Source organism: Triplophysa rosa, linkage group LG23, assembly GCF_024868665.1.
Source record: "Triplophysa rosa linkage group LG23, Trosa_1v2, whole genome shotgun sequence".
Classification (NCBI taxonomy): Eukaryota; Metazoa; Chordata; class Actinopteri; order Cypriniformes; family Nemacheilidae; genus Triplophysa; species Triplophysa rosa.
In genome coordinates, this window is record NC_079912.1 from 19,140,216 (window position 1) to 19,152,175 (window position 11,960).

Genomic DNA, 11,960 nt, shown 5'->3' on the forward strand with positions numbered 1-11,960 from the left:
GAAGTTGAGGTGTGTCTGTTTGTTCACGGCATTTCAGTGAAGAATGTTATATAAATGGTGGCTATAATGCTGGATTTGGAGATGGTTTGAAACTGATAGATAGAGCGGTCCCAGTGCAAAAAGATGTTGGACATGAATCGCACGCGGGTCAACCTAAAACCAGCCTTATGCAAAAAACTAAGTTACACTCACATTACAAAATATTTGTGTATTGTAACACACTGTACAAAAAGTTTGGCAGCATTTAAAAGGACGAAAAAGCAAAATGATCGAGACAACAAAGACAGGAGTGCTGTAAGAGAGATGCTCCTCTGACCTGCGGAGGTATTGATAACGGCTTCATTCCATTGTTCAGCGCTGGACACGGAGAAAGATCTCTGGTGCATCCCCTCCTTACTGTTCCCCAGAGCCACCGCAGCCGCCGAGCCGCCCGACTGCAGAGAACTGCTGCTGTTTGAGTGAGGTGTGCCTGAAACACACAGAGAGAGAGATTACAAAAGATACAGGTCTGACAACCTGATGGAGCCGTAGCTCTGACGTTCTGTGAGCCGTGGTGCAATGTGAGCTCTTCTTACCCGATTTCTATTCTCAAGATTTTGACGTGTGCTACTCTTCAGTACTTAACGCCATTAAACTGATTTGATATTTGCTCTTTAACATCTCGACAGCATTAGGTCAAGTCACAGTTATTTGTGTAGCGCTTTTCACAACGCATATCACTTTAAAGTAACGGTAACCATGGTAACCACAAATTAGCTGCCATAGTTTAAACCATGCTAACTGTAGAAAATCCGTGGTTATACGAATGGTAATCCATCACCCCAAAAAAAACATGGTTACAAGTAAACACTTCTAATAAAGTGAAACTATTGTTCATTTTTGTAACCCTGTTGAAAAAACTAGCATGTGCTGGGTTAGGTATGTTTTGATGCTGGTTTGACCCAGCACATGACCAGCTTAAACCAGCACAAACCAGCATCAAAACATACCAAACCAGCATATGCTGTTTTTTTTCAACAGGGAAGGAGCAGAAGTTTATAAAATGATACAAATCATTTAGTTCGCTAATGTTATGTATTCAGAATGAGCAAGGAATGATTCGCATTACACCTCCTGTAACTATTTACCGCAGAGTCCACTACATCAACACGGTAACTGTAGTTATTCACACATATTATACAAAAATCAGATGTGACCGTAATATACAAATCATAAACAACAGTTATTATACATACTGAAAAAAGAAAGTAACACCTGAACCCGAAAAGCAAATGGTCCCAGGGCGAGAACCATAAAGCACCAATCAGCGTTCGCTAGTAATGAAGTCATGTTTTGGGTGTGGTACAGATTTTGCGTTCGTTTCCTATCACCGCATCGTGTCATCGCGCTCCATGAACAGTCTCTCTCTCCGTCTCCCTCTCTGCTTCTGCCACTAATTAGCCCTTAATTAACAAGATACACTCGGAACAGTAATTAGCTCTCCCCCTCTCTCCGCCCGACATATCCATCTCTCCCCGCAGTGTCGGCTGTGCTGACGGCCCACCCCGGCTTCAATCAGCAGATGCCCCAAGCCGCTCGCTAATTCACCGGCCCGGCTGTGTCGCATGGGGTCTTCCCCTCCTGTTCGTGAAAAACAGCCTCTCTGCTTGAAACACGTGAAGGCTAATATTTCAATCTGGGCATTAAGGCTCAAGGTCAGATTTAGACGCAAGTCTAGTTCAAGTAACTCTCGATCTGGGTCGCAGGTCGGTTTTGATGGAGGCTACAGGGAGAAAAAGTGCTTAAAGCAAATAATAAAATGTAACTAAACACATAATTGTGCATAGTTAGGAAATTAAAGATAACGAGGTTCGCATTTGTGTGTTGAAATAAAGAGCAAACTATTTTCTTGAGTGGTTTGTTTTAAAAGACTGTACATTGTAAAGAACATTCAATAGTATTTCATTTTCAAATTGGTTTTCTATTGCTTTAAACTCTTCGTAAGCAGCACATTACACAATGTAATTAGATTTTACAACTTGCATTCTTCAGTTGTCCCTGAGGCTTTAAAGAAACACTGAAAGAGACACCGAAAGAAATATTTCAATCATACACACTTGTATTCATATTAAATGTGGCATTAGACCTAACCTAAGCTCTTCTTAAACTGCTTTTTAATCAATCTTAAAGTTTTGCACGTGCAAGTCCAACATCCCTAACTGTTTAGCATAAACCCAGCGCGCCAACTCCACCGAAACTTAAAAACCGCACGGAAAACATTTAGATTTTATTTACTAGGCTCTAATGCATTTCACAGTGGGACTAAACTTTTCTCTGTTGTTTTTCCCTTTATGCAATTTCGCCTTTTTTCCCCCGACACGACTCCTCTCTTCCCTCCCTCCGCAGCGCTGATTTGAAGCATGCTAATTTAGCAAGTACGCCACAGCGTGAGGCTGAAGCTGTAGCGCTCTCTCCCTGCGAGAGACGCCCTTCCCCTATGGGGAGCGCAAGATTAATATTCTCGCACCCAACAAGATAATTACTGATACTAATTAGACATGATTATGTGAATTTGATACACTTATTACTCTCGCTAATGGTTAGGATGCATTAGGCTAACAAGAGTCTGTTCTCGCGGTTTACTTTAGCGTCTGGCAGGGAAAAAAACGCCTTGACACAATCAGAAGTAATTCGGGAGTAATTGAAAGAATAGAGGGCATTCTTATATTTGTCTGTTCTGAGATATCTAATCACAACAGTATTGTTGAAGAGACGATTTTATTAAATCCGTCATAATATTGCTCATGACTAGAATTGAAAAAGACACGGTTTTGACTTGGATCGATGCTGTGCGATTTTACAACAGCCATTTTATTAAATCTATAGAATTCTTAATGATATTTCTTTAACATTCCACTGCAGTAATGTACTTACATTTCATATACCTGACATTGCCTCTCTATCGCCATCTCTGTCTGAAACATGAAACTGCAGGTTATTATTTTGTTCATCTTTACAGTGTGTTTACGTTTAAAATGTCCCGCAAAATCACACCCGACTGCTCACATTAAAAATCATTATTATAAGTTTAACATTGCACATCGGTGTAATGTAGGAGTCACTGATTAATATACATATGATTGTTCATTAAAAATGATTACATTTTTTCAAGTAATTTTTATTAGTGATTAATACAGGTATTCCTAACGAATCAAAACAAACTACATATCGATGTTTAATTTAAATGACAACCACTATCAATTAGATTTTAGAGAGCCAACGTCACGACACGACCCAAGAACACAATCTGAAGTCAATGGGCTCTATGCATGCGTGACTTCTGCGTTTCCCGGTCAGAACCCTCGGCAGTTTCCGGTTGGGGAGACTTACAGTAAATGTTAACTTTTGAAAGTATCATTTCAAATCGGTAAAACAGCACTTCTATACACCAAATTTTTTCTCATTTTTCCATTTCTCTCTGCTTTAAGTCTCCCCAACCGCAAACTGCCGAGGGTTCTGACCGGGAAACGCAGAAGTCACGCACACATAGAGCCCATTCTCTGCGTAAACAATTTGGTCTGAATATCCTCATGTGTTTATCAAAAATCAACTGCATTCAACATGTCTTAACAAAATGTCCAAAACACCTCCTTAACCACACATTGTCACCTTTTGTTATTTATGATTAGCATCCTCTACCTTAGCCGGTCTGAAAACAGAAAAAAACAAGCCCCTAACCATGCCTCATCTCCATCACGATTTCAACAATCATCACTAATTGTCAAATTTGATGCTAATGATTGATGAATTAAACATGTCTCCATCAATTAGCGCCCGGAGAACAATTCTGCATAAAAAAGGGGATAATGCAATTACAATGTGAAGAAAATCAGACGAGAGTGCAGGGCAGCGACCGCACGCCAGATCTCCCGCCACTTCACAGGCGTCGAAAGTGACACGGAGTACGAGACGGAAGACTTAAGGTCTTTGCACATACAGTCCGAAATTTTCGTATGCGTTTTTTCGTATTTGGCTCTGGTTTGTACGGTGTCTCTGAATTGTTATAAAACGCCTCTCAAAATGCTTGCTACGGATGCGAAAACGCAGAAAATCGAACCCGGTCCGAATTTTTTTATGACGGACGAAAATATCGGAGGCAGTGTGTAAATGTGATTGACACAACGTGAGGTCGTATTTATTTTTTAACGTGCGGAAATTTCGGACGCAAATTTCGGACTCAATGTGCAATGGGCTTTAGACAGACGCAAACTGACCGAGAGCGTGTCTGCGGACAGATTTACAAATCATAAAGCTGGATAATAAAACAGGTCACTCTACAAATATAAAAAAAGACTTTATACTGTAATGTCCAGAACATCAGAATAAACATCACAAATTAAATAAAATCCTTAATATTTCAATGACTTCTAGACACCAATGAGATTAAAAGGGGACTAATCCTTAAATCTTGCGCATCTCAGATATTTCTCCTGAGAAAGAGAGGCAGAAATGTCACAAACGTCTCTATTAAGAGTTTCAGAAGAGATGTCAAGTCTGCAATCAAACGTCAATATTATTGAAGATCTCAATATCAACTCAAACATTTCCCATTAAAGTTGATACCTTAGCAGCACCTTAGCAACCACACAGCAATGCCCTGGCAACTCCACACGTCACCCAAGTGTGGGGGGGTGGGACTAAATTTGGCAGGGTAAACACTACCCTTATTTTCTACTGGAGAACATTTCTAGGTTTGGTTCTGGCACATACGATATACACTAAGCAACTGGAATTATATTTATTCTAACTGGATATATATAACCACAAAATCCTCTGGCTTTCCATGCACGCTATTAGGATAAGTGTTCGGTCCTGGCGAAGGCAGGCCTGAGGTTGTGGTGTTAAGTAGAGGCGATGGATTAGCAGGGGGTGGCGGAGATTTCTTCTCATCTCTCGCCGAGCGCTGTCAGATGGCTGATGAGCCATGGAGCGAGTCCTGACCCTCTGAGCCGTGCGGCCATTATATACAAGTGTGGAGATAATGAAGCATCAATGCTAATGCTGAAGAGAGGGCGGGCGGGGGGGTTGGCTGATCATCTGGTGCTTAGGTCAAGGCGAAACGCCCTTACAAACTGACATCTGCCTGCTGGAAACCATCTTTGCTCTTTTTGGAAGAGACACAGATAACATTGGTTCTGCTTGCGAAAACTAAATGGATTTCGATATGTGGCGGATAAAGGGCTGATTGAAATATTGCGATGGTCAATAAACAAATGCACAATACAAGTTTTTGCTTCTAGAATTTGTGACTCAAATCCATTCTTGGCTGAGCTACGCAAAGTCTGTTTATTGACAAGCGGATAATAAGAGACCGAAACTGTTTTACAATGCTTAGGAACATGATACAAAACATTATGTTGAAATGTAAAAGCAGCACATCTCAAATGATTGTGCCGTTATTGAAAGAGGCTATCGTAAGACTAACACATGTGGTGGGATGTCGTTGAAGGAGATTCAATCCTAAAAGTACATTTCTTCATCCAGACACATTATCAATGCTAATTTAGAAAGATCTCAAATATTTTTCGGGTAGACGGACATATAGAAAAGAATAGATAAAGGGAAAGAAAGACAGACAGACACATCAATAACACATTGAAATAGAGAGACACACAGACATACAGATACAAAGAGAGACAGACTGACGGAACAAGGGAAAGAGACAGTGACCCACAGAGAGACCGGTAAACAAAAAGACAGACGGATAGAAAAAATAAAGAGAGAAAGAGAGACAGATAGACGGACAAATATAGAGAGATAGAGAGACACACAGACATACAGATAGAAAGAAAGAAAGAACGACATAAAAAATGAAAGAACAAAAGAACGATGAAAAAAAAGAAAGAACGACAGAAAGAAAGAAAGAACGACAGAAAGAATGACAGAACGACAGAATGACAGAAAGAACGACAGAAAGAAAGAAAGAAAGAAAGAAATAACGACAGAAATAACAACAGAAAGAAAGAAAGAACGACAGAAAGAAAGAAAGAAAGAAAGAAAGAAAGAAAGAAATAACGACAGAAATAACAACAGAAAGAAAGAAAGAACGACAGAAAGAAAGAAAGAAAGAAAGAATGACAGAAAGAACAACAGAAAGAAAGAAAGAACGACAGAAAGAAAGAAAGAAAGAAAGAAAGAAAGAATGACAGAAAGAACGACAGAAAGAAAGAAAGAACGACAGAAAGAAAGAAAGAAAGAAAGAAAGAAAGAAAGAAAGAAAGACAGAAAGAACGACAGAAAGAAAGAAAGAACGACAGAAAGAAAGAAAGAAAGAAAGAAAGAAAGAAAGAATGACAGAAAGAAAGAAAGAATGACAGAAAGAAAGAAAGAAAGAACAACAGAAAGAAAGAAAGAACAACAGAAAGAAAGAAAGAACGACATTAAGAAAGAAAGAACGGCAGAAAGAAAGAAAGAAAGAAAGAAAGAAAGAAAGAAAGAAAGAACGGCAGAAAGAAAGAAAGAAAGAAAGAAAGAACGACAGAAAGAAAGAAAGAACAACAGAAAGAAAGAACGACAGAAAGAAAGAACGACAGAAAGAAAGAAAGAAAGAAAGAAAGAAAGAAAGAAAGAAAGAATGACGGAAAAAAAGAAAGAAAGAAAGACAAACAACTAGACGGATAAATAGACATTCGTAGAGAGAGAGAGAGAGATAGCCACTAAAAGCACGCTGTCCAATGACAAGGCTGATGACATCTGTTAATCAGCCAATCAGCTCACCACCTCACAACCCCTCCGTCCATACATGACTAAACTCCACTCCACTCCAGGTATGTGTGAGGGCGGTAAAAGCTCTTCATAAACCAGATGACATCTGTACACACGCAGCTCAGCGTGCCGTTCTGTCTCACACCGCTCTACACACAGCAGATGTCATTGATTACACCTGATGGGCAGACCCATTAACGCTTTGATATTATATATCTGTCAGCTGGGAGACTATTGGACGCGCGCTTGCAGAATGATCATATTTAAAGCGGTTCCGGTGAATACTTAGCAGAAAGATTAGACCGGGCCTCGTCGAGACAGACTCTTTTACTTGCCGACACATGCGTTCATTCATTTCCACTCTCTCTCTCTCTCTCTCTCTCTCTCTCTCTGTCTTTTTCCCATCCTCGCCCTCCCCAATCCCCCCCCCAGAGTTCCTGATGGTCTTTAGATCAGGGGGAAGTGTATGAATTACAGACTACAGGAAAAGACAGGGCTCAGCTAGACCACCACGAATGAAAAATTACCCCTTTGTTCCTTCGCATCAATTGCATGCCTAATGAAATCAAAATCAGATTGCATAATCAAGTGTGCGTCCTCCACTCCGCGGAGACCCACTGCGAATCCTAACCTTTTCCCTCTCGAGTGGAAATTAACACTATTTTTCTTCACTACGACTCAGAGTAGAAAAGGGATGTGGAAAAACAGACCGTGTAAAATCGAAGCTCGACAGTCGCTATATAAATTTGTGCGAGCAGAGGTCAGATGGCTTATCTGAAAAACATACATTTACACAGCCCTTTAAACTGCAGAAGACCTCAACAATGGAAGGTATAATTCAGCCAAAAATAAAATTTCTGTTTTCTTTTTTGACCCTCGTGTCATTCAGTAATTCATGTTTGAGTTTACACAACAATAAATGTTTTCGTAATCATACACAGTCAGCTTGGTCTTGAGTAGTAATGGACGGGCTCGGCAGGGTTGCCAGATCTGTGAAACAAAATCCTTCATCACGAGCATAATGTCCCTAGTCCAAATAACAGAATTTAACATTCATAAATAAAATCATCTTGAGATTAACAGCTATATAACAAAATCCTTTCACTGCTAACCTGTGGATAAAACAAACCGGAGCGGCAGTTACAAAGTCAACCAATTCCACGGGAAAGCCGCAGACTTGGCAACACAGACCGGCTCGCACCGTTCCAATATGGCGGACGACCTACATATAGCGGCTCATAGAAACAGATGCTAATGTGGCATCTAGTTATTTATATCTATGACTCCACCCTCCCTTTCGAAGCACTACGGTGGCTAACACAGAACAAAGATGTCGTCATGTTTTTTCGCTTCTTTGCCGAAGGAGATAACATATTTACGAAACGCACTCTGTAGAGCAGTTTGTCCCTTCAGGGCTACTGTAGAAACAACATGGCGACCACCATGTAAGGAGACCCGCGGTGTATGTAGCTAGAAAAAGCTCGTTCTAAGATAATAAAAAGACAATGCTTCATTATGTAAGGTCTTTATACACCTCTGAACACATAGTTATGTTTGTTATATTGCATTTCTGTCAATAGATCCTCCAAAAAATTACATCTTTAAATGAAGCAGATGTCCTGGTGTTGTGATTATTTAAGATCGAAATGCACCAAATTGTTTTTTTCAACCTTGCCTTCACACGTCCCTTCACAGTCAACTAAAGGTTCATTACTTGCCATCCTAACACCACTTTAAGTATCACAGCAGCTTGTGTGGCTTTCCGAACTATTCAGGTTATTCAGCCCGGCAACGCTGACAACTTCCTCATGTCCCTGTGACTAATAAACGCTCATCTCCATCCAACACAAGACTAGGCGCAGGCCAGAAAACCGCAATTCCCAGAAGCCCTTGCTTGACCTGATTTTAATGTGGCGAAAGAAATTGGCCCAAGCTAAGTGATTTTCAGGTCCAGGTCCGTTATGTTTTGGCAGCACGCACGCCAGCTTGCACGGCCCCTGGAGAACGTTTATTAATTACACCTGAAATCTAATTACTGTACACCTTCCCAGACCTCTCCTCTTGATCTCTAACGTCAGAAGTGAAAGTAAATCTGTACGTTCATGCTGAGTTAAATGAAATTAATATACTTTTTTCAACCCAAAATGTTGGGTTGTTTTAACCCATAGTTGGGTAAAATATGGACATTTTGGGGTTAATTTAACCCAAGAACCCAACAGTTGGGTTTGTCCCTTTTTGACACAACCATTGGTTAAAATAAACCAGCAGTTTTTAGAAACCCATCAACACTGTACTTTAAAGTCCCTGTGAACAGGAAATTGCGATCGTTTTTACTTCCGTATTTTTCAGAGTGAAACGGAATTTCTAATGAGAAAATTAGTGGGTGTGGCTTTCGTCTTTCTCTGCGATTTGATTGGATGCATAAAAACAGCCGTTGCATTTTGAAATGGAACTGGCAGCAGACTGACAGTTGAAGGGGAGGAGTTAACAGACATTAACATACGTCATTTAAGATGGATAGTCATTTCAGGGCGGAAGTGCATTTTCAGATTTTAACTAAAGATTACGAGGGCACACGAATTTTAAAAAGAGAAAGACCCACATTGATCAACTATTTTCAAAAAACGCTGCAATATTTCATTAAAAAATAGGCATTGTCTTTTTTATTTCACTGAGACTTTAAATTAACCCAAAAAATACTTTATACTTGACCCAACAATGGGTCAAAAACAACCCAAGGTTTGCCTTGTTGACCAAATGCTGGCTTGAAAATAAGCCAGCATTTTATGTAGATATCAGCAATAGCCGAGTGACATAGTTTCTGATTTGTAAACAGCGATTCAGTCTTTGCCTACGGCTACGAGATGTTTTTAATGAGGAGGGGAATTTCAACACGAAGAGAATTTGGATTAGAAACGACTTCATTTGTTACTTGCCAAATAAAACATTACAAATTACAAAACGCATGACATGAACACTGCTGCAATGCATTATATTGAGACGAATTCTCAATCCTGCTTTCATCATTCTGTTGCATAGATGTAGGTCAACATATTAATCTCAGAACCTCACATTTTAAACCAAAGCAATTTTTTCACTTTGGCATAATGTGAACGATATAACCTGAAAAGTACAGCGGGGATTAAAATATTTTGAGAATTTGATTTCATGTTGAATACGTTTACAATCTAAGCACACAGTGTACAGTTTAATGATTTCATCAATCAAAATTCTCACTCACTTGTTGCCCCAATACCAAGCTGTAAGGTGCTTCGGTCTTTGGTCAGTCCGTTGGTTTTCGGGCTGGCTGTGGGGGCGACTGTAGCCACCGCTCTGGGAGGACGTTTCCCGGGTACCTTCACCGTCGTCCGCAGCAAATCGATTTCCTTTCCGTGGATATTCTGCATGTAATCCTAAAAATAGACATTTCAAACTTGAAATAAATCGTTTTAAGACAGAGATTTGCATTGTTTAGATTTATGCATTTGGCCGACGCTTTCATCCAAAGCAACTTGCACTGCATCCAACCTACCAAATTTCTTTTATTCATAAGCATGTTCTTTGAGATCAAACTCATGACTTTTACGGTTTTACCGAACCAAGTGAACTTCAAGAACGCAACACGCTCTCATACGCTTTATTTGAATATTTCATTGAAATAAGGTTTTAAGGCGCATGAAAACCCAAACTTTTCATTTGTTCCGCAGCTTTAAAAAACAAAACGAATAAACTCGTCCTGCTCCAATCGAACAACCGGCGGGCCCACGCGATCCATTTCACCTGTTTCCGCAGATAAGCCAAATGAACATTAACGACTCCAAGCGCTCGTTCCCATTTCATCCAGCCCATTCCATTTCCTTGGGAGTTTGCGGCGCGCAAATGGCTTAAGCCAAGGTGCAAATTACCCCGCTCAGCACAAAAAAAAGCGAGCAGAGATTTTCGGCCTGGCAAGACTCCCGCCAACTCCTCTTCACTTTTATTGCGCCCCATAAAGCACTAATTTCTTCAAAAGCCTCTGTACTAATTACCCAGTGAGCGCTCTCATTCCATTTTATTGCTGGAATTAACAGCCAGTTTGAGGCGCGGAAAGCTATTAAGATGTGTGATTAAGCCATATTCAATTAGTTTCTACAAACAATTTAATTGATGCTGCAGACGGAATTAACAGAAGGGGATTGTGGGATAGCTCGGCTGGCTGCGGCGCAAAATTAAACCGCCTTTCTCTCCCTCGCGCGCCACGCGTCTCTCTTTGTCTCTCTCGTTGAGCTAAACGAGTGGTCCACAGGTGTCCGGACCCGAACGACTGTAACGGAGATGGTTACGATGCCCACGGTACTGTGTTCCTATTACACACATGACTGGCATTAGATGCCCTTTACGGCACTAATCGACACGCGGCCAAGACACGAGTTTGGCTGAGATATTAATTTTGGTCATAGTCCGTTGAGAGCGCTTAACGTTTCTCGTGTAACATGTCAAGGTGGGCTGCACATCAAGTGGATCTTAATTAGCGAACGCTTATTAATTATAAACCTATGGTAAATATGTTCAGGATGGCTGTTTGAGAGACACGTACATGCAAATGAGGAGCAGAAAGTGGGATTTAAGGAGGTATTAGGACCACGCGGGGGTGCTGACAGAGATAAATGCTCCGTGTGGATCGTCTGGGATGGTCCTGCGGCGACAGCCGTAAGAGAGCGGCTGACCTGTCCAGAATTTCACTGTATTACCGGAGACCTTACGATTTCTTACACTGAAAAAAATGATAATGCGCCCAAGGTAAAATTAAATGTACTTATTTATTTTGTTAATTTATTGCAGTTGATCTGTAGTTCCCAGCATGCTTTGCATCTGACTGCATTAGAAGATTAATTTTCCAGATTAACTGTCATTTGAAGTGTTTTTAGTAAAAAGAAAGACTTGTTCGTGTTTTGTATTGATTTATCTTTGAGGTATTACTTTTAAGTTTGGGTTTTTTCACCGTTGCTAATGCCAGTAAAGACACCACCAGTGACTCGACCATCTATGTTGTAAAAAAAACACAGATTTAACCAAAGCATGATTTTTGCTGACAAAAGTGAGAGTGAGAGAGAGAGAGAGAGAGAGAGAGAGTGAGAGAGAGAGAGAGAGAGAGAGAGAGAGAGAGAGAGAGAGAGAGAGAGAGAGAGAGAGAGAGAGAGAGAGAGAGAGAGAGAGAGAGAGAGAGAGAGAGAGAG

General features: G+C 40.5%; 1 protein-coding gene across 5 annotated transcripts in view; it reads right to left on the reverse strand.

Annotated features, from left to right (window-relative positions):
- agap3 (ArfGAP with GTPase domain, ankyrin repeat and PH domain 3) overlaps positions 1–11,960 on the reverse strand; it is a 154,174-nt gene that overhangs the window by 30,269 nt on the left and 111,945 nt on the right. For all 5 annotated transcript variants that reach the window (XM_057322807.1, XM_057322809.1, XM_057322808.1 and 2 more), the window contains 2 exons: positions 9,986–10,157; positions 317–469 (listed from right to left, as the gene is read on the reverse strand). In XM_057322807.1, the coding sequence (XP_057178790.1) occupies positions 317–469; positions 9,986–10,157 (325 nt within the window). The remainder of the gene's footprint in view (positions 1–316; positions 470–9,985; positions 10,158–11,960) is intronic.